General features: G+C 39.7%; 1 protein-coding gene and 1 long non-coding RNA gene across 4 annotated transcripts in view; one reads left to right on the top strand and one right to left on the bottom strand.

The window, feature by feature from the left end:
• RHPN2 (rhophilin Rho GTPase binding protein 2) overlaps window positions 1–23,076 on the bottom strand; it is a 34,535-nt gene extending 11,459 nt beyond the window's left edge. Inside the window, exons 1-5 of one of the 2 annotated variants that reach the window (XM_032121867.1) lie at window positions 22,820–23,076; window positions 7,803–7,918; window positions 4,508–4,636; window positions 1,698–1,773; window positions 633–710 (exon numbers count right to left, since the gene is read on the bottom strand). In XM_032121867.1, coding sequence (XP_031977758.1) covers window positions 633–710; window positions 1,698–1,773; window positions 4,508–4,636; window positions 7,803–7,831 — 312 coding nt within the window. In that variant the 5' untranslated portion in view covers window positions 7,832–7,918; window positions 22,820–23,076. Of the gene's footprint in view, window positions 1–632; window positions 711–1,697; window positions 1,774–4,507; window positions 4,637–7,802; window positions 7,919–16,588; window positions 16,767–22,819 lie in introns of those variants that run through there. The other variant, XM_032121866.1, reaches the window with a different exon arrangement.
• LOC116449915 lies at window positions 326–23,325 on the top strand. Of its 2 annotated transcripts, XR_004242582.1 has the most exons (10): window positions 326–524; window positions 2,011–2,094; window positions 7,009–7,076; window positions 10,126–10,389; window positions 11,069–11,129; window positions 19,574–19,861; window positions 20,206–20,293; window positions 20,605–20,753; window positions 21,894–22,115; window positions 23,076–23,325. It is a non-coding gene; the product is annotated as an uncharacterized LOC116449915 (long non-coding RNA). The 2 variants fall into 2 exon arrangements; XR_004242583.1 differs by lacking the exons at window positions 326–524; window positions 2,011–2,094; window positions 7,009–7,076; window positions 10,126–10,389; window positions 11,069–11,129 and adding an exon at window positions 16,894–17,330.
• Window positions 23,326–23,504: the final 179 nt, after the last annotated feature.

Here is a 23,504-nt window from a genome sequence, read left to right as displayed (position 1 = left end):
AAATGAAGTGCATACTGTTGAGTTACAGGATGAATACCAAAATCCCAAAGATAAAGCTCTGCTTCCTTTGGACTTCTGCATATTATAGAAATGTGTGCAATGTGAGAACAGTAAGCTTAAAGCCATATGGATTCATGCCAAAAAGTTTTTCAGCTGCACACAAGTAGCACGTAACCTTTAAAAAAGCAAACAGAAGCTGTTTGGCAAGTCTCAAAATTAGAATACCTACAGTCTTTATTTAATTATGAAGGCTACAGAGAAGGCTTATGTTTCTAGCATAATACAGGAAACAAACAATATTTTGCCAGGTTAATCCACTTCAACATTCTTCCTGCTAAATTTAAAATACTTTAAAATAAAATGTAGTAAGGTAAGACAAGCCTTGGATCAACAAGATTTACAAAGTTGTGTCAATAGCTCAATCATTTTGCATAACCTCATCTGTTTCTTCACTTTTTCTTTACTCAGATTATAAAGCTTTTGAACAATGGAGATTCATGTACCATGTCACAGAAATGAAGTCGGTAAGAGCATAGTAAGCCCTAAGTGATAATATCATATTTTGATTCCATACAAATGTTATTTACAACTGTATATTAAAAGACCTCATAGTACACCATACTTGAACTTACTTGTCTCAGATCCATGAGATCTGCTATTTCATCTTCATACTCAGAACTGTCTTCACTATAATGTTCCAGAATAAAGTCCTAGAAGAGAAAAAAAGATAAAAAATTGGAGTATCTAAAACTAGCCTAAACTATTTTTCTGCAGTTGTAAACGGTACAAAATTGATTCAGTTGTGATTTTAACAGTGTCTACTCCCTTCCAGTCAATAGTACAGTAACATTTAGCAACGAGACTACAAAAAGACAGTAGAATTAATAATTTGATTTGGTATCTTAGACAAGAAATTTCACTGTGATGTAAAGGAACCAAACATCTCCTACATCAGCTCCAGTGGGTTTTAAAATAACACCACTTTGAAAGGGACCCTGTTATTTAAAATGACAAGGGGATCAAGTGACCATAAAAACTTGTTAACAGAAAGAGACTGCCAAATTCTTGTAAGCTGTACTGGGGCAATTCCACTTAAAATAACAAAGCTGCAATGACAGGAAGTGGTACCATGATCTGACCATGGAATTTAACCCACAGAAGTAAAAATAGAGACAAATGCTACAGTAATACAAGATGGTTTACTGTGAGATAAAAATCTATATTGCACAATACACAGTAGTTCAAAAAATACAGACAATGGCTCAAATAGCCAGCAAAGTGTATTAGCCAACAAACAAGTGCTCAACACTGCTTCCCAACTGAGCTACCCTGGTTAGTGCAAGTTGATGTATCACTACATTATGCTGAGTAAAACCTTCATTACTACTTCCTTTCACACTTGTATCAGTAATCAATACTCTTATTAGAAACAAAACCACGGAAGGAATTTTTATTCTCTTTGGTTTAACTCTGTCTCCAAAGGGGAATTTCTTACAATATTTTCGGACTCCTTGTCCTGATTAGATAGGAGCAATGACCCAAATAATTGGTAGTTAATTTTTAACATAGCATGATCTTGATTTTAGGGCAAAACAAAAAATAATTTGTACCTAAATTACTTCTGTTTCTTTAAACAAATCTGAAATGGAAGTTATCTCTGTTAACTCTTCATTCTGAAACGTATATGTAAAATTTACCTTGAGGGGGAGTGAAAAGTCTACATCTTTGGTTTCCTTCAGGCCAAGAGGTACCAAGGGAATACTGAAAGTCTCTCTATGGAAAAAAAGCAAAAATATTCAGAATTTTTTTTCTGCTTGTCTGTTATAGTTACTTTTGTTTTATTTGACGACAGTAAGTTTGTACATTGATGGGGTAAAGGGAAAAGTATATAGTTTGTAACAATTCCCTATTGCACAAGAAAATCTGCCTAATGGCCTGTGACTTCTCAAGAAGAGTGAAGAAAGCTCCTTGCCTGCGTTTTTTTTTCATTTAAGCCTATTTTTCCTTCAGGCAAGGAAAAGGAGACTCTCAAAGGCTGGCTCACTGCAATTTAGCTCCACAGCTGCTAGGAGATATGCCACAGTAAGAGCCACGGTAAGTATCAGTAGTTATAATCTATATTTTACGTGCTACCAATGGTTTCACATGTAGTGATGTATGTAACAAAGGGAGAAGCACGGCCAAAGTATACCGAAAGGTCTAGGAGTACAAAGTCCAAAAACTACTTAGTTTCTAGACAATGCTAGGTGGTAGCCTCTAGACAAGTCAACCTCTAGAATATCAAAGAGCAATAAGGATGAGAACTGACTTAAAAAAAGAACAGAATTGCTTCCAGATATATAGTTTGTTGTGTAGATTTAACAGATCAGTTTTAAGTAATTATAAGGTTTATATAATATTTTAATTTTTCCTGAAAACAACATTTTGACTGTCTAATCATTGTTTAGAGCATTCCATTCCCAACTACAAAATCCCCCATTCATTTATGGTCTCATTAGCAAAACCAGCTTTCTTATTCCATCTTAACAGGGTGGCAGTAGGAATGCAGCTTCCTAAGCAGAGGAAGAGTCTTTCATAATCCAGAAAGTGGCTCTGCTAGCTTGAAAAGGACTTCCAGCATACAGAGCCAAAACACCACTTCAAGTAGTGCAAATGATCTGATTTTTGATGAGGCTTTTAGAAGAAACCTCAACACTTCCACTACAGATTATATCAAGACTTTTTCCTCAAAAAGGAAGTGAGACACATGGAAAAGAAACCCTAACTTACTGATGTAATCAATTCTAGTACCACCCACAGTCCTTGTAGATATCAGCACTGGTCACTTAAAGAAAGTAAATTTAATTTTTTTCCATAGCTAAGGTGTCACACTCATGCAGCCAATGTCATGGGTGTATTGAACAGTTAGGGAAGTGACCCTGAATTTCCAGAACTGAGTAGAAATAGCATCATGCTTCTCAATCCAGCTGAGATGTGTGCAAGTACGGGGAAGGCCAGCCCTTCAGACTGTTTTAACACAATACAGGTTAATCCAGTAAACCATGGGTGTGACCTCCTGTTGACAACTGTATGCACAATAGTCAGAGAGCAAGTATTAATAGCTACTTGCTGTTAAAGGTTGGAGAGCAGTTATGAGTAAATTAATTATTTTAGCTGATGAAACATAAAAAGCATTTAGAGCTTAGAATGAAAAGCATAAGAAAGGAAAAACTCCATTCAAAACAGACTGGGCAAGTAGGATCAGGAGAAAATAACAAGCATACTGCTGTCCAGCCTCAAGGCTTCTGCCTGCCTTGGGGCCTGACCTACTGCTCATCCTTCAATGAGAATCCAAATATTTTTAATAGTCTGTAGCTAGAAGAAGAAATAGTACTTGTGGAGCCCTGCTCTCATTTCCATAACTGCTCTCCGTGCTCACATGCATCTATGAAGACCAGTAAAATCTTGAACAAAAACCTCAAATCTCAAAAAAACCCCAAAAATCAAAACCAAACCTCAACCAAAAAACCCTAAAACATTTTTGCATCAAACAGTTGTCAAAGTTTGCCATGGAGGTGGAGGGTAGGAAGTTTATCAAAAGTTTCTGTTAGAGAAAACTACAACGTAGATGTTTTGCATTAAGTCAGCATTCAGTTGGAAGTTACCTCTCTGGAAATGTGCTTCATCCTTCAACATTAAGAATTCCTTGTAATCCACCACGAAGTTTAACAAATAACTGAGAACAGTGCTAAGAGGGACCCAAAACTATACCCCCATCACATGAAGTATTTCAATTTTGTACCTTGAGTAGCTGTTAGTTAAAAAGAAAATATTTTGGTTTAGGAGCAACAAGACATATAACTGTCACAGAAATTATTTCAGTATGCAGGCAATGAATACTCCTTAACTTTGAAGTTTTACCTTTGAAGGATAATCCATTGCAATTTAAAAATTAGTGTGCTCTTCAAAGTGGAGAAAAATATCTTGGGAAAAATCCAACTTCATCTACTAGAAATTCCTCTGCTTTAGCCAAGGAATTTGTGGTTTTCTGTCACTGAAGGGCACACATTCAAGATTACCTAATCTGCTCTGAATATCAAATCAGTATTGTGTTTCTGTTCTCCAGCTAGGGAGGACTGTTGTATGCACCACATTTGAAAAGAAATATTACTATATCACTAAGTTCGTTCACTCCAGAATGCACTGAGCCAATTAGCCATTCCAGTACTGGAAATTCTAAGTGACAAGTGTTTGCAGCATAGCCTCAAGAGCCTTCAATTCTCACTATATTCTTCTCTTCAAAGGAACTTCATATCCAAGGATTAGTGGTACATACATTTCCCAAGAGAAGGACAAATAAGCAGACTAACCCTTAGTCAACAAAATCTACCATCAAATCTGTGCTCTTCCTATCAAGCCCTCTGTTCTTTCACATGATTCGCGTCCAACATTCACACTCACCTAGAAACAATTTTGAAGGGTAAACAGAAGATCTGTTAATAATTGAGTAACTTAGCTTTATACTTACTCTGCATTTTGATAAACTTCTACTGAGATATTAAGTCCTTCCAATTCTTCCTTTAAGATCTGCAGGTCTGAGTTTACAAAACTCAATTCCAGTAGTACCTGCTCTCGTACTTTGTTGTTGGTGGTTGCTCTGCAGAGACATATCAATTTTTTATTGCTGAGGAAAAGGTTTTCTACAAGCTTGGTTGACCCCCCCTTCAACCTTCAATGCAAGCATTCTCAGCATTTTTAAGATTTTTTTATCTCCTTAAGAGATGATACCAGACCTCATGTTTCAGAATTTATTAGGTTTTTCTGTCAAGAGAGTGCCTGGGATAGTTTCCAGATAATAGCATGCAGCCACAGAAGATTTTCTATATGCCAAATTTTCCATGTAAGATTAAGGGTTAAGCTTTTTTCAGATACATTAATCAACAAAACTAAAGCATCCTAAACAGAATCACTACCCTATTTTCAGATTATGTGATTTCCCCCCCCCCCCCCCACCAAAAGAAGATAGGTGGGTGGAGGTGGGAGAAGTCAGGAGACATTTTTCAAGAGACTTTCCCACCTTATAAATTGAGTAAAGATCTGTTGAGACTTCTGATCTTAAGAATGAAATAAAATAACTTTATCCCAAAAGTTATTACAGAAAGAAATATCTTTCAACCACATCTTTTTAATACAAGACAACTTTCTCTATAATTTGATTTTCTGGGATGTAAATATGATTTGGTTTGCTTGTTTTATTTGCCATTTATGTATTTAAATGGCAACACTTTGAACTGCTAGCACAATGGATGTTGGTATTTAACACCCCCTGAGCACTTCTGTGTGATGACTTGTGTATTTATATCACAATTTCTAACCTGATTCTCCATACTGACAATTTCATTAGAATATTACTCTTTTCAAGATACTTAAATAATCTGTATCTATAAATCCACAGGTATGAGTTTAAGATAAAAGGTATCCATGCTTAAGATATTGTACCCTTATATTAGAGTCCAAATCTTAAGACAATAACGAACTTAAATTTGCAGCATTTTGCATTTACCTTTATTTTAAGACAAAAGTCACCCTCATGAATATTGATGAACAACCACATCATAAATCTAGGCTCCGCTTGGAGCAGTTCTCCAGTTTTATGGAGCACCTTGGTGAAGAACTAATTATTCCAAGACTAAAATTCTAAGTTTGTTTTTTATATTCTAAATTAGTTGTCTCTGAATTTTCTATGCTGTACTTTATTGAATACCTTGGATTGCTTAAATTAGGCAATGTTAACATCTGTTGCCTTCATAAGTCCAACTGGATACAAACATATGGTGGAGTGGATCTTCCTTGAAAAAGGCAGCACCACAGAGATAAATGGGCAAGTTTTGATGCTACAAGCACTTTAATTATGATATATTAAGGCTCCATGTTTGGTCTAGCTTACCATCCTCCACAGGAGGGATTCTATTATCTTTTTCAGAAACCCCAAAGTTCCATCCAGATTGACTTCTCTATTGGCTCTATTGCTATGAACATCCATTTCAATTAGAGTTAATTTGATTACCTTTTCATGTTTTTTTACACTGTACACATACTTTTTTGTGACAACCAGGCAAAAGGGACAATGTGATATTGTTGAGATCCGTATAACTCTACTCTGAATTTAATTTTAACTCAGAACTCTCAGAACAAAAAGACAATGAAAAGGAGAGGGCGACTTTTAGAAATTCTAAGGACAAAAGTCTTTGCTCTATATGGACCATGTGCTTCAAGCCTAGTGCTTGCTTTCAGCCAAAAGTAAAGAAACCTGCATTTCCAGATTTTTTCTCAAGTCCTACTGCAGGAGGCTCCTTGTGGACAGCAATTGGTTTCAGTTTCTCTTAGAACTTGATGAAATTCAAATAGAATCTGCAAACATAAAGCTTGTTTATGTTTTTCCTTATGAGACTGTAAATACAACTAGTCATCAGGTTACTTTTAAAATTGCTTCTTTCAAAGAACTAGCAAGTTTTAATAGTCCGACAGGTATAAATTCATTTTAGATTTCTAAAATCTTAAAAATAAGTCCGTTCCTCTACTTTTAAGTAGATTTAGTTCCCACTCCTGTAAATAGCAGCTTCAGTATTTCAGCAGAAATACTGGCACCAGAAACTGAACTTTAGGATATTTAGGTGAAATGCTACCAGTTTTCACATGAGCTATTACTCATCTCTTTAGCCCTTCCAAAACACTCCTGAATAGACAAGCAGAAACATTAACTGAATGAAGCATTCCATTTCAAAAACAGATATAATAATATTGTTAACCATACAAAAGGTAGTAAAATTCCAAGTCAATTACCAGAAAACAAAGCAAACTTAAGTCAGCCACAGAGGCTAAAACTACCAAAGTTTTCAACCTGTCACATCTCTTGCAAGAGTGAAGATAAAAGCAGGTAACAGACAATGGGCAACCTGTTGATTATTGGCAAGTTTAAGAAAATTGAATTTATCCAAGCATTTTCACTTCTTTAAGTATATTTACTAGGTTTTGTTTTTGAAGACCCATTGTTGCTTCAGTTGCAGAGGAACAGACACTACAGGAAACTACTGCAGGTGAGCACTGGGATAGTTTTCAGTTCTTCTGTGTAAGATTGGAAAGCTACAGACTGTTTGCCAAGCAGTTAATCACGGGATGTAACAGCCTTAAGACAGGGTCAACATAAGGCTATGCCTATGGGGACAGCGACATATGAAAACATATCCTAAAAAAATGTAATAGATGAAGACCAAAATCACTTCCAGTTATGCCAAACCATAGAAGAATTTGGTGGCAACTGGTGGTAACCCAGCTCAAATTACATGTGTGCCACCCTGCTATTCCTCTATCATTACTACTACATGGAATAAAGAAGACAACTGACAGTCCTTCCTACTATGCAGCACAGAACTAAAGGATCTTTGGAAAATCCAAGAGCATAGTGGCAATACCTTTATTTGATTTGAGGAGTAAAAGGAACTCATTGCAATATTCAGCAGGGTTCACTTGCCATTATCACAAGCAATAAAGCTGAACAAAGAGAGCAACCTAAGAAAGAATAACGTTCAGCTCGTTTACTGCAACATAGCAGTACTGAAAGTGCACTTGAGAGAAAGTAATGACTCTATAGAGCTATAGCTTGAAAAAATTCAGGGAGATTCACAAATCATTCTACATTAATAGAGGCAGCATGTTTGGGGGGAAAAGGGAGAAAACACAACAGCTAAGAGACTCCTACAAAATTAAAAGAAAATTAACCAATTCTTGCTTGGGCAAGAGAATTAAGAAAGCATGATCTATACCTTAAAAGATTTTCAGCACCAGCTCTCATTCTCACTGCTCTTAAGATCTGTTGGTTTAGAACAGCTCTTTGATTTTGCAGTTTGCTTCGTCCAGTTTCGGCAAGAGGATTACATCCCTAGAATTAAGAAAACAAGTTTTTTGTTGCTGTCGGAAGAAACTTAAGAGGGACTAACACTGAATTTAAATGAACTTTAATGGCATACGTTCTGTATGAATACAAATTAGCTACATTGACATCAGTGATGATCTGACATCGATGACAGTATTTCTCGTCTCAAACTTGGTCATTTAAACCAAAAGAAACCATGACCACAGTACATTTTAACATTAAAATCCAGACAGAAAATACTTGTTTTAAATCTTAAGTACACAGTCTCTTCTCCCCTAAAAATATTTTCAAGATATTTTGCAAATGCAACCAAATTTGTCAGAATGTTATTAAATTTCTAGGATTTTATGAAAACAGTATCTGGAAAGACAGCAGCTCCCATCAAAGCTTCTGCTTAACCCTTGCAAAGTATCAGAGTTCCATACTGGGATATATACAGCCTTGAAGTACAACTCTGTCCAAAATAGACTTTGGTGCTCAAAGTTTGGGCCTCAAAAATCTGCTCCCAGTTTTAGGAACCTTTCAAAGGATCTCTGATCTTTCGTTCTGGTAGCTCAGACCTTCAGTACAATTCCTATCCCTCCTTCCCCGGGTTCATCTCTTTACATCTCAAATTTACCTAAATAGAGCTTAACAGGGTAAGATGATTACACCTTCAGACTCTTATCAAATTAAGCTCTTAAAAAGTAAAGTGTGAAATCCGGAATTCACAAGAATGCTCCCGTATATGTGCATACCTTACACAAGTAAAAGACTCAAACTACTGAAACCTGTGTTTGAGCAGGACTGAGCCATTGTATTCTGGTGAGCATTGAAAAGCTAAAACTGATACAGATGAATAGGACTGCATGCTTGTCCTTTTTGTTTGTTTAAGGGAAACACAATTTTAACACCTTTTTAAAATACATTAGAAATTTCCCTTCCACACCTTTATTCTTTGCCCCTGCCACCCCTTTTTTAAAAGGTATCAAACGCCTTTGAATCTTAAGACTAATTCTGAAGCAAATAAAACCACTGTTTTAAGGCTTACCCTTAAATGAAGAATGTCCTTTTGAGTGGCCTCACTGGGTACCATTACAAAGCTTATCAGAGTCCTGCTGGATTGTATGCTACACAAGAAGGAGGCTCAGACCTCTCCAAGTCTTCTTTCAACTATTCCAGCCACTAAATTATGAGCTATTTTGGACCTCTCCCTCTTAGTTTTGACTAGAAAAAATTGGTTTTGATATAAGAGCATTTAAAAGTCTATCGACAAGCTCTAATTATGAGGGCTGAAGCAATGACATATCAGCTAAACAAAAGCAAGTATTTAAATAGAACATGAAATTCTAATCACGAAGCTCAGTTCTTATTTTTGTTGTCAAGTGAGAGCCAGTTGACTTGACAACAGAGAAATGAGCTCATCAAACCAGATTACACTAGTTCAACTGAGAAGGCACATAACCCAATACTGTTAATTTTACATATGTAGTTTGAAAAGTTTGTAATAAATAGGTAAAATGACAGGAACCTTGTGCAAACATCCTCAGAAGCACACAACTTGAAAAAACACACCACACTGCATTACTGCATTGAAATACCACCCACAGCACAAGCCTACAGTTCTCTTCATTGAGAAAGCGCTCACAGCAAGCTCGACACATAGAAGATGAACTTTTTACTCAAGAGAACACACACAAACTCATTCATTCACATCAGATTAGAAGTAGTCCTTTAACTACCAAATACTTTACGCTCCTTTACACACAATTATACACATAAGCAAGGCACACTTTAGTGCATAACATGGTCTTGTAGCCACAAGTTGCTTTCTGCTCTTAGTCTGGTTCTTTTTCTGGGATGCACCTGTTCTTTCCCACTTTGCTTCTCCTTCATTTTGTGTTGTATAGTCTTTTTTACTACTGCTATTCAAAGCCTCATCTTCTTCCATTCTATCTGTGACATTTTTCATTTGAACCTCACCAATTATTTCCTCTTCCTTGCATTCACTTTGAGTATTTAATTCTCATCTCAGACCTGTCATCTCCATATTCATGCACAGGTATTTCCTTCCACCTTCTTTCTTGACCACTTAGTTCAAGCATCCTTCTAAAATGTATCCTTGCCTTGCCCTTCATTATTTTTCTGTAAAGCTGCAGCTTCATCCCAAAACTCCCTTCCCTTTCTGTGTGCCAAACATGTTTGATGACATTGTTCAAATACTTCTTTTACAGCTTCGCTTCTGGAAAATTTTTCCAGAAGATCCACTGCCTCATTCCCAAGCCCATGAAGCTCATAGAAGTGATTTGTTCATTTTAATGAACTTTTGATCAAGCTCCCACTGAACAATGAGTACGAAACAGCAGTGATCTGAAACTCTCTGCAAAGAGAAAAAGCATAAGAGACGTTTCCCTGCACTTCAGGTCCCCAGGCACTAATCTCTGTCGGAAGGAAAACCAACCCTGGGCCCTAAGAGGACAAGGCACTGACAGACCAAGGTATCTGTATAACCTCCAGTGTGCCTGCAAGTGCAGCAATTTTGATAAAAGGCTTCTTATGGATAGAGGAGTCTGTTTTCAGGATATGCTCACCTGTTGCAAGCATATGCCTCCCATTAACTTCACAAGGCCTATAAGAAATTAATATTTCACTTTTTGGAAAATGTTGCTTTTTACATCTCCTGCACAGGGGATGAGGACACTCAGCTAGTTTGTGTTCATTTGCACGTTTAAACTCTTTATCGTAATCAAGCTGCCATAAAACTGATGGGTAGAAGTGTGTGTACAAGGCAGCAAAAATGACCAATATGTGAAAAAACCCCACAAGAAATACACCATCTGGGAAAGATACCCCTCTGCGTGAAGCACAAATTCTGCATACTAAAGTTATTTAGCAAACAGGTCCAAACAAGTGCTTAGTTTCATCTTCCTCCATGTACAAGATTGCTTTCCCAAACAGCATTTCTACATGGCTCACATCAGATAATCAGTCATGATGAACGCAAAAATCATGACTGTTTGCCAAGCAATGAGTAATAGCAGTAAGTATTTGAAATTAACATAAATATGATTTACAAAGTATTGGTTTGAACTTTTAAGATGAGCCACACTGTCTGAAGGTGACACAGAGTTGAAACTGGGTGTGCCTCCTTACTTAAAGGAAAACATTCCTTTCCAGCCAGTGAAGCCTGTGCTGCTTGTCAAGCCCAACAGTGTACACAACTGGCCATATCCTCCAGGTATGTAAACATGTATGTTTAAATAACAAGTATGTATGGAACTGCTCTAATACCAATTGCAGCAAACAGCGTATTTCACACCAGCATTTCTAGAACTGATCCCAAGTCCTGCTAAATCGTCATTTCCTTACTTTCTTCCAGTACTACAATTAGTGCTTCTTTTTGCATGTTACCACTAGGTCAATTTTGAAAATTTAGCTATATACTGTAGATCTTTCAGAAGTACAAGGTTTATCTGAGGGATTTGGTTGTTGTTGTTGGTTTTTGTTTTAAGAAAAGAGGTGGGGAAGAACTGGTCTTCCACAGCCTGGTCTACTTGTGCCATGAACAAGTGTTTTATAGTTCTAAGTGCCTGGCCCAGAGAGTAATATAAAGTTAGAGAACTAATTGTATTGAACTCCAAAGATGCATTTCCTACATGAACTCCACGCACTAAGCAAAATCAACATTCATATTTCATCAGAGACATCTGTCTCTTGACTAACCAAGTTTCAGATGATTCTTAGTTTCACATGAAGGCCTACTTTCTGTTTTAGGTTTTATGAATTTGTATATGTGTGTGAATATGGGATGACAAGGGTTATGAATCATTGCTATGTTGTTTCTGTCCTGCAAGACAAGTGGAAAGAGAACAAATAGCCAAATAAATATTCCTGTGTCAATGCTAATGTTGACGGTTGCCTGGCTACTAATGACTTTAAAAGAACCCCATGAGCTAAACCTCAGTGGAAGGACAGGTGTGGCAGGTTGGTAAACTGATACATTAACAACAGGTGGGGGGAAGCCCTGCAGAAAAAAGCCCAAAAAGAGGGGAAGGACATGCAGAGCTAATTAGGGAAGTGCTGATTCATGAGCTAGTTACCATACCTATCATTTTCAGTCTGGTGCTTCATTTATGGAACTGCTTGCTTCTGCTTTTAGCCTTCTTCCCTGACACAGGGGACTAATATACAGTCTTTCTTTCTGAATCGGCTTGGTCTATATGATAAGTATCTAGCCTCACAGATGGAAGCAAAGCTTTAAAAAAGAGAAAATATGCATTGTTGTTCAACTGATCAGAATCTAAGGATTCATTAAGCTAGCTGTCCTACTGCTTCTGCCTCTGTGTAGCACAGTGGACTGCTATCCAGAACAACCAAATTGAAGCTGGGATGCTTCATGCTGAGCCAGCCAATACCTAGAGAGCTGCAGAAATGGTAACCTTGGAAAATTTAACTATGGCTTTTTCTTACCATTTATTGCAACTTTCTGACTGATGAGAGAAATTTGAAAAGTTATGGCCAGTGTAAGGTGTGACAAAGCAGTAAGTCAAGGTGGGAAAAATAGAGCAGAAAGAACTTGCTAGGTATCTCTTCCTTGCTCGGCTCCTATCCACCAAAAAACCAAACAAGAAAAAAAAAAAACCCCAACAAAAAACGCCCCCAAAAAACAAGGCAGGCATAGCCCTACTAATAGGTCATCACACAAGCATTGGATCCTGTGACTGGATGAATACTGTATTATAAATATCCTGACTTCTGCATGCTGATGTGTCTCGGGGATATTTACTTTGCAAAAGCTTACTGATTAAGTGGGGTGGTGGTGTGCTATTTAAAAAAAAAAAAGAAAGAAGAAAATAGAAGGGGAGAGGAGCTTGAAAAAAGAAAGAAAGCTGTTTCTCTCACAAAAATTCTAAGGTAACTAAAAAAACCCTGAAAGACGTCACAGAACCAACCATAGCACGTGTAAAAAATAACCATGGTTGGGAGAAGCATCTCATGTAAGCAAAGCTGCACATGACAACAGACCTGCTTTAATTACTATTGGTCTGTTGAAAAAATCCTTCCTGTCTAAATGCTTTGCTCTACTTTTAAAACAAATTGTTCTTTGCTCTTATCATTAGTTTTGTCATTATTTTCATAGGGAAGAAAGACTGGGGCAAAATTTGGATGGATGTGTGGGATATGCATGGTTGATTCACAGATCAGTAACTGAAATAATGTGAAACTCCATACAGAGTAGGTCCAGATATGAGGGTGATGGTCCAAGAGGACTCACACCATCCAGGAGAACAGGTACAGTTTGCCCTGGCAATGTACACTAAACTAAGCAAGATAAACAGAACAGTAGCAGAACCAGTTCCTGGTACATTACTTAAAAAGTTCCATGCAGAAGCTCCATCTTCTTTTTGATGGGAAGTAAGGTGCTTCTTCCATTTTGCCATATCCTCTTCAGGACACCAGCAAGGATATTTCTTGTTGTTGTCTGTTCTGCTTTTAAAAGTAAAATTCTTCTCACAAGTTTGGTTGCAGCTCATCAAACAGCTGAAGAGGGTTGTTTTGGAGGGGTGATATAAGAGGAAGTGAATAGGGGCAACAGTGACAGAGTTATACATACCCTGTGTGGCACAGGTAAATTTCCTTTAAATTAGGTGATCAAAAAAGGAAAACCACCAACAAAAGACACACAAGGATTGAGCCAGCTCAAAGCATCTTTCAGGTTTAAGGAAAAATTTAATTTTGCATATATAAATGATAGGTCTTTGCCATGGGGAAAAAGGAGATAATGGAAAAAGACAAGGTAAGGGAAAGAGGAAAAGGTCTCTCTGGAGCAGCTGTGACATCACTGGAAGGGAATGGGGAGGGTAAATCTGAGAAAGGGTGCAAGTAGACTTCAGTTGCTGGCACCTATCACATCTCAGACTCACATGGCAGAGTCACTTTTTAGTGTGACAATGGAAGTCAGAGCAGGAAACATGACTGTGCATCTGTGTCCCTATTTTTAGCCAGTCACAGTTTTATGGGGCTCCCTCCCTACGTTAAAAAAGAAAAAAGGCACTGAACAAAAATTAAGTAAATAAGTTGTTTTACATACTGCATCTTGGGGATACTGAGGGCTGCTTTCTGGTATGCTGTATTTAAAACTTAAAAAAAGCATAATACACAACAGAGCAATACAGACTTTGAGCCCACTTCCCATAGTAATCCATTCATCAAAAGAAAACATCAAGAGTCTAAGGCAACCTCATTGTGTACATAGTGCTTGGAAGCCATGTTTGAGCAGGACCGATGCAAAGCAAGTGTTTTCACCTTGCTCCACAACTTACAGAATAAAAAACAAAAACAATTAAGTAAGCATCTTTTGACCTAAAAACACAAGGACTATCCTTGGAAATTGATGTGATTCTGCACCAACAAAAGGGGTAAACCAACCCTGAAATCCTTTCGGGAAAACAAATAGTGTGATTTAAAAAGGAAGGAGAAAGCAATACCAAGGTAACTCAGAGAGGAAGGGGGAAAGACCCATGGACACCCACCAAAAGCTCCATCACTCATTTCAGTCACGTGAAATCACCAAGTATACCATTCACAGGGACATGCATATACTGCATTTAAAGCATCTCCTTGGGTTCACAGCTTGTACCTGTTAAAGATTCCAGGAGTGGGATTGTTTCAGTGAGGTTTTTTTGGTGTTTTGTTTTTCCTCCCCCCTTCACCTGGAACTTGTAAGTCAGAATTAAAGCTCTGACCTTTGAGACCATTCAACTAATGTATAACAAGGTATGCTGGTTTCCTGCTTATTTTTAGGGACCGAAGGCTCTGAGCATCAAGCCTAATCTGAAGTTCATAACATTATTAAAGACACTTAGGAGCTGGTTGAACCTTTCCAAGATCTGAGGGAACAGAGGAAAGAATGTTTCACTGCAGCACTTAGCTCACTCAGATTTTATCAGATTCCCACATTTTCATTACTTATGTCTTAAAGCAGTAAGCAATATGAAAGATGCTCATCATTAGATATTAAATTGATCTTACAGTATTTTCATATATGAGAAAAACTTCATTCCTGTCCTATAGGCTTTACATTGATCTAACACTGTTTCAGTGACCTTAACTGTAACATACAATAACTTAACTTAAATAACTCAGTCCTTTAGCAACTCTGAGTGTAGGAGATTCACTACTCTTACGACCTGAGGCACAACTTGGCTACTAAACTTCAGTTAGCCCTTATCAGTAAAAACAAATAGGTGGAAAAGTTGATTTATTTAACTTAAGTTCATGAAAAGTCAACTTTTTTACTAACATGCCTCAAGGCAGCCTATGAGCTTCCTACAGTGTAGAAAACATAGCTATGAAAACTAAGTAACTACAACTTGGCCACATTGTATGATTAGCTGCTACAGACTACTAAGAAAAAAGTAATTTACTCACCAAATATTATAGTAGAATTACTCAAATGAAGAAGCCAGACAAGATTTGGGCAAAGTTTTGTTTCAGTCTGTCTAGTTATGTACAAGGTGGTAGTGATTCCTTGCAGCATGGCTGGCACAGGTAAAGCTTGGCTCTTTTCAGCTAGAAACAGTTCCTCTGCTAAAGGGCAATGGTGTTGTTTAAGCTCCTGCAAGCTTATGAATTTGATAAATACTACGGCAAAAAAATCAAACAGCCTGTAAAGATGGCAACAAAGCAAAGCATACGTGCCTCCCTACCATGTCATCCAGGTGGCTGCTGAAGTGTGTAATGGGGCTATTTTTGTGCAAAGGCGGGCAGCAACAACCTGATGTATGCAGCTTTTTCCCCCCTCCTCCACAGACTAGACGGTTCATGGTTTTGGATCCAGAATCTACACCAAAACCCCCGTGTACCTACACCCCGACTTGAAACCTATGGACGAAAGTTACAGGTGCTGAGAACATTAAAAACAGCCAGGGAAGGCCGAATCAAAGCTCTCTGAAAACAGCACTTACTGCCCTTTACCTCCAGTGAAGTTCACAGGACCCCACAGGGCTGCCTGCATTACAGCAATACTTAACTATAATTACTGTTGTGAAGAAAGAACTCGGGTGCAGGTTATGGCATAAGCCGCCCAGTCAGTCTGAAAAGTAATTAGGGCAAGTGTTCATTAGGAACTTCCTAACGAATCTGTTAACTTCGTTACCTTATTCCAGTAAACTTTGTTACAGGTACATAAGGCAATTTACTAGAGAGCGCGCGAGGAGACGCAGTGAGAAGCAAACGGGGAAGAGAGCGGGTGGCTGCAGGGGGGAAATAAAGGCAGCAAAAAGAAGGCCGACAAGCGCAATTTGACTCGTTTCGTGAAGTTAAAAGTGCTCCTGTCCTTCAGGGTGACGCCCAGCTCAGAAGCAGGGGAGGGCCGCCCGGGTCCCCGCGCAGCGCCCCGCCAGCTCAAGGCGTATCCCCTCGCCGGAGTCCAGGCCGGGCAGCGCCTGCAGCCGCGCTCTGTCAGAGCGAGGTCCCCATCTCGCCTCCCTGCCCCATCGCCCCCCAAGGCTGCTCCCCATCCCCGTGGGCTGCCATGGGACGGAGCCCACGACGCTCCGCCGGGAGAAAGCAGACCGTGAGCGACGGAGAGGGGGGCCCCCCAGCCCTGAACCATCCTCGGGAGGCGCTGCCCCGGGCACACAGCCCACTGTGCACGCAGCCCACCCGCCCCAGGCCAGCCACCGAGCCTCCCACCTTCCGAAAGTAGCCGTCCCCCGCCGGCTCCGCCGCCTGGCAGCCGCGGGACAACAGGGCGTCTGTCATCTCTGGGCGGGCGGGCGGGTGAGCGAGCCGGCCGGCCGGCCGTCCTTCCACCGCTCCTGCGAGACGAGCTCTTCCCGTCGAAGCCGCGACCCCGAGGAAATGCCGCCACTGCCCCACGGCACCGCCCAGCCCCACCTCCGGTGGTGGCGGGGAGGAGCTGCCCCACCCCACGGCGCTGCTCCTCCGCCGCCCCGTGGTCCTGTCGAGGTCGTTGCAGCGACCCCCGGGCCACTTCCTGTAAAAGCCCCGGCGGAGCGGCTGAGGCTCCCCTCGTTCGGAGACGGGCGGTGGCTGTGGCTGACTGAGAGCGGAGCCCAGTGCCTCGCTGCGCGGTGGCAGCTCAGCTCGCTCCTTTTCGGCCCTCCGGTCGTGCTCCACTGGAGCGTGCCGGAGTCTGGCTGGCTGCCGCGAAGGCACCGCTCGCCTCCCGGCGCTTCCCCGCGGCTTCCCGCGCTGCCCAGCCTGGCGACGGCACCGTAGGGCCGCCACCAGCTTTCCCTGGGGTCCGCCTTGGGTAGACGAGGTTCCCCGCGGGTGGCTGCCCCTCAAAGCAGGCTCGTTCATCTGGGAGGGATGCTCCCAACCCCGGAGGTGCCCCCCGCAGCGAGGAGCACCACCGTCGTGGTGCCCAGGGCCCACACGGCCACATCGCGCTGCAGCGACCGGCTTTGGGGTGCGTATCGACCTGCCGGCACGGTTCGCAGCACTGGGCTCTCCCTGGGCTTTCTGGGGGGCCCCGGCCGCCCGCACCCTGATATGTGTAAGGGCAGGAGCCTGGGAGAGGTCCCGGAGCCCGGGCCCCTAAAAAAGGGCAGCGGTATCTCGGTGAAAGGTTCCGGGAAACTGCTACGGGACCCACCTCAACATCTGCAGTTTTTCGTGCAGCAGAGAGACAACCTGTCTGAAACACTCCATTGCGTAACCGGTTTCACAAATACTATTGGACACTTGTGTGAGGAATTTGCCGATATTGGTTCCTATTCCTAGCCATGCCTAACCTACAGAGCTTGCTGCATAGTTAGCATTGAAAGATGGCAATACTTCTATCGGTATTTACCAAACTTACCTTCCTCCCCACCTCCCCTGGCCTATTCTCTCTCTTTTTTTAGCTTTCTTAGAATTACAGTGTAGTTGTGTGAAGCAAAAAACTCTGAGGAGACAACATCTTTTTACCAAATGAAAAAATATCCTTGGAAATATATCCTTAAAGGAAACGGTTCTTTGAACATACTGGGGTCTCCAGAGGGTTCTACAGGGCAGGCTGGTTAAACTGTGTGTCTACTAGACGTTTTGAAGGAAGAATGCTAGAGTCAGTAACTCAGAAATTGGGATCCAAAGATTTGCTGTCTTGAAATCAACTGAATGTTGTTTTCTGTGATTTTGCTCACTCTCACCTCACTACTTTTTTTCCCCCAATAATTCTAATGATACTGGATGAATGTATCAAAATATGTATTAAATATAAATAGGTGAAAGTAGGAAACTTGCTCCAATTTCTGAGTTTGTAAAAATGTTTTAAATTTTATGCTATTAGAAAAGGTACTTATCTGACAAAAAGGATTTTAAAATTAAAATTTTGCAAATCAGTATAAAATTCCAATGCAATACATAGAAACTATTTGAAGATAAATGAGTCATTTGCTTGCGCAGGCTGTGCTGATACAATCTGGCAATTAAAACAACATTAATGTGACCATCTTTCGAGTTTGCACTGCTGTCACTGGCTTTAGTGAAAACTGATCTCATTGAAAGGCTACAGCTATTACTCCAAATAAAGTCTTAAGAGCCTGTAGTCAGGCCAAAGGCTCAATTAACAACAATGATGATTATCATGGTTATGTGTAAAATAAAAATTTGCAGGAATTTCTGCATGATACAATACCAAAGACAATTTCTAATGTATGCTGGTGACAAAATGCAGCCTTTCTTCGTTGCTGGGGGATTCTTTGAATAAAGCAAAGTCAGCACATCTAGTAAGATTCTGTGGTAAAATCAGGAGTCCAAGATAACATGCTTCCTCCCCATTGTTAGTGTCCGTGTCCAGGGTGTATCACCAGCACCCTCACAACTGCCAGATTAGACTGTGCCTTCCCCTTACTTGGATAAACAGTGTTTCATCATGACTGCATTAGGACTGATAGAGTATTTCTTAACTAAGTCACTGTAGGTTTTGTCTGCATATGGTGAAGATGCTTTTTTTTGCAAAAGGCACATATCGATTGTATGGTCTCAGTAGTGCTCAGCTGTGTAATGACTGGGTGGGAGTGCTCTCTAACCCTGGAATGTAAATTGCAGTTTAGAACATTCCAAAACTCGATTACCCTCAAAAAAACCATGTCCCTGCTCTTTTCATCATCTTGTCTCCACTAACTTTTTGGTTGCTATTAGAATCCCTAAATAGAGTTGGGTTCAAACTTTCTCATGATTACTGCATGAATCAGAAGGCTTAGTTGCTGCATTGTAAAGATTGAGATATACAGGCTAGAAATATAGATTAATGCATTCAGAAAATGGGTTGTGTAGGTACAGATGTTTGCTTGACATTTATCTTTAATATTACAAGAGAGTAAAATCTATGATCTGGTGCACTGGACATGCACTATCTGTAAGAAAGCATCAAATGCTTAAGAATTTGCATCTAAAGAATATCAATATGTTCTTAATGTGCTGAGGCCTGAGCAGCAGGCCCAAGCCAGGGCTGACTTACACGATGAATCCTGGGCACTATGTGACTAACACCATCAGTATTACTTAGCTAAAAATAGATGACCAAGACACTTAAGGTAGCTGTTTAACACCAAACCAGCTTCTTTAGAAACTTTCACATAACTTTGTGTAGTTATTTGCAAGAAATGTATCATTTTAAGAAACTTTCCCAACTGACATTAATAGAGGCTTGTTTGTATGATATTTTAGGGAAAACCCTCCGAAGCCGATGCCTGGGCCCTGGCCAAGCCCTGGCCCCATCTAGTTGGGAAGTGGGCCATCAGACCCAGGTGTTTCTGCACTAAAAATATAAACAAGTCACTTTGACTGGCTGATTTGGGCCTATAAAAACTGGACTCCCTCTCAGGGCGATTTTGGAGACTTCACCTATGGGTAGACACACTGTGTAGGATCTTCCCAATTGCCAGGAAGAATTCTCCAGGTCCTCTCCAGGAAGTGGGGCTCCCCAGCGATTGCAATTGTGGACTCTGGATGACGGTAAAGTATTTAGGCACTTGGTGATGTATCTTTCTCAGTCACTATTTTCTTTCTTCCATAGTAATGATTAAGTGCATTACTTGCTTATTTTTGCTTGCTGTTAAAGCCGAGTGTGTTGCTATCGTTTTAGTAAATGTATCATTTTACTTTTGTGTTGCCTTACTATTCATAGTAAAATAAGAGCATTCTTTCCATTGGTGTCTGTGTCCTTTAAGTTGCCCCGTTAATTGGCAAAACAGTTCTGCATGAAGTGTTGAATCTGAAAGCAATGATTCTTATCTCTGCATAGTATCTCTCTTAGTTTTGCAAAACTAGGTGCTAACTGGCTGTGTGCATTTTCACAGATAAAGCAGCCAGGTGATCTAGACAATGACCATGCTGGAAATTGGCAGAGCTTGAGTTGTCCCATTTCTTTGTCCCACAATACTAAAGGTAAGAGGGACAAGAATTGGGACCAGAATCTGAACACCCTTACTGCAGACACATATATATGATATATATGTACATATTTCTCATATGTTTGTATCACTCCACTCAGTCTCTTAATCCTCTCCTTCTCCTCCCCCATCATATGAAAAACTATGTGAATATATGAAATCCCATCAATAATCTTCTCTTTGGCCACTACGAAATAGTCCCAGTTTGGGAATTTAATTTCCTGCTGGGGTACTTGTTGATGCACTGTTCCATACCCAAGATAGGAATCTGGCTGCTCTCTGGTGAGACAATGTTTCTTATCTCAGATTTTACAGACCTTTTGGCTACATGGTGGTAGCAGGTGCCTACAAGACATCTTTTGTCCCAGAGAGACCCAGAGGCTTACCAGCAAAAACACCTTAGAGTTATACTGTATGAAGGGAGAAGTATGCATCAACTCCTGCTGTTTCTCAAGGTAGGTTTTTGAATTCTGAACCTGACAGATGGCTACACATTTCAGTTCTTATTGTTGGTGGCTTTGAATATTAAATCTAGATTCTGATCGGAAAGACAAAAAGATTTTATCAGTAACCCTGACAGCCTGTTGCTTTATGTCAATAAATTTCACTGCAGTGATTCAGTTGAGTTAGTATAGTCTTTTATTTCTGAAGATTGCAGTTCTTAATGAAGCAAATGTCTGCCTACTGTAGGCAAATACTAGGTGAGGAGTGAGAAAAGGTGATCATAGGTCGATTTTTTTCCCACTCTCTTTCCAAATAGTATTTGTGGGGAGAAAAAAAAAAAAAAAAAGATTGCAAATTGCAAAAATAGGGCATGAGGCACAGTAGTAGCAGTGATGTGAATCTGCTTTGACACTGTCACAAATTTACAAGATGGTGTAGAAGATTTCCTTGCCAAGAAATTTACTGAGCAACAGTAAAATGATATGCAAATGGTACACAAACTCAGTATCAGGGCTTTGGATAACCACAATATGATTTACTGTAGGTGCAGCGCTCCACTGTTGCTTCTTCACCTTAGCGGTATTAACTGCATGTATCAACTGCAGCATTATCTTCACTGAAAAAAATCCCATTTACTATTAAATAACTAATACACGTTGCCTATTCTACTATGAAATCACAATGGAAACAAGACATTGCAGTTTATGTGGAAACTGAGACGAAACATGGGCAAAATCATCCCCACTTTTCCCAGCTAATGCCTTGCCTTTAACTGAGATCGATAGATGAAAGTCTGTGTATTTAAGAACAATATGTGTTATCTCTTTTTTTTTCCAATCCTTTAAAAAATTAAAGTAGCACTTTGGAGAAGCTAAAGCAATGCCCCAGGGGCTGACCTTCAGGTGACTGTTTTGTCAACTGATACAACAGCCCTGAGTTGTCAGGAGGAATATTCAGGGAAACATTCCTATTGAATGCAAGATAAGGCAGAGATTAGTTTGTCTCTTTTTGTTGTTTGTTTGTAAAAAGATGGGATTTTTATACTTCCTGTACTTATATTTTTGTTTTCTTTCTTTAATGTGGTTTAAAAAGCCTTTAAATGAATCAAGTTTTTGCTTTTTTGTTTTATACATCGATTATACCAATTTTAGTCTGAAGTTCCAGTGACTCGCATGACTTACAACTAAGCAACAAATCTATTTGAAGAAGTGGTTTTAAATAACACAACAAAAGACACAGCAAGACACTTCTATGCCTGATCTTTTTGATGAACCAGTACAGAACCAGATGTGGAAAACTATGTATTGGAAAACAAAAGCCTGAAGTCCACCTATGGCTTTAGGGCTCAATTTCAGCCTTACATCCACTGGCAAGTATGTGACCTTTCATTAAAAAATGCAGACTGTTGGGGTTTTTTTCACCAGACAAATTTCTATAAAAAATTATTTTAAACATAAGCGATTCAGTTCTACTAATATTTTAGTTTCATTGCAGTTAAAAAAGAAGACATTGGAGTTATTGTCTTACTTAACAGCAACAAATAGCAATTGTCACCTGGTTTAATAATTGTAAACGAGAGAGTTTACCATGGAGAAGGAAATACCACTGGGATGCAAAAAATGGGGAAAAAAGCTTCAGTATTTGATTACCCCAACTCTTTGAATTCATCAGACAAAACGCTCAAAAGATTTTCTGTTAACATTGTGTAAAAAAGGTTTATTTAAACCGGTGTGTTAAGTCAAAGTCACATAGTATCGACTATTCAGGAACAATTATTTCCTAAACAAACAGAAACAGCAAACACACTAACAACTCATTTTGCCACTGTATGTTCTAGCTAAGTGCTTAGTAATGATGAGAAAAGATAATGCTCATCGATACGTGTCTGTGGCTTCCACTCTATCGTTTCTAAGTGAATTAGACCTAAATGAAACAGAGCACTCCCTATTCGCACGGAACCGTGTAAATATTTCCTATGGAAACCTGAAATCACATGAAACTCCAGTAGTTTCACTTTGAAAGAAACCAATTCTATGAATACAAATGAACAGAAATAGAAAATATACAGAAGTCTTACCTGTTAAGGGCAGGAATCTCTGAAGACTCTGTTTTGATTTACTTTCAAGGATTTCAAAGAAACTGGTGATACTTACAAAAGTTGTGGATTGATAGAATCTTCAGCACAAATTGCAGTGTTTCTTTTTTGTTTGTTTTTTTGGGGGGGAAGAGGTAACACTGGAAATTAAAATCCAAATTTTGAACACTTGGGTCCTACTGGTGAATACTGGTCTTTGTACAAAATACATTCAGTAAACGTTTCTCTCTCAATACAGGACTTCCCAAGGAGGTACAGAGATACCTGAAAGCGTTCAGGGGTGAAGCTCTTTGAAGGAAGGTTTGAACTCTCTGACTTCTGCCCTGATTTCTGTGCAAATTCTTCTTGAACAGCTCGTAAAACAACGTGGTTAGGCAAATTTTGACATGTATTTGGTTAAGAGTACAATGAAATCCACAACTCCCTTGATTTTGATTCAGGATGGAGTCCGCTTTACACCTTGATTTAAATAAAATCTGTTTCTCAGAGTCGTTGCTGCCCTTTTCCTAGCCCTGAGTCTGCGGGGGCCTGATCTATCTGGTGCACTCGATGATTCGAGGGAGTATCGCATGGCTACTGATGACCGAGAGTTTGACATTATGTAGCGTTGGTAATTTTTAAAGACACCAGACAACCATCGGACCACTGATGTGGAGCCGCACACGGC

The sequence above is a fragment of the Corvus moneduloides genome, chromosome 12 (genome assembly GCF_009650955.1).
Source record: "Corvus moneduloides isolate bCorMon1 chromosome 12, bCorMon1.pri, whole genome shotgun sequence".
NCBI classification, from domain to species: Eukaryota; Metazoa; Chordata; class Aves; order Passeriformes; family Corvidae; genus Corvus; species Corvus moneduloides.
Note: the sequence above shows the minus strand (reverse complement) of the source record. Positions and strands in the feature narration are given on the sequence as shown.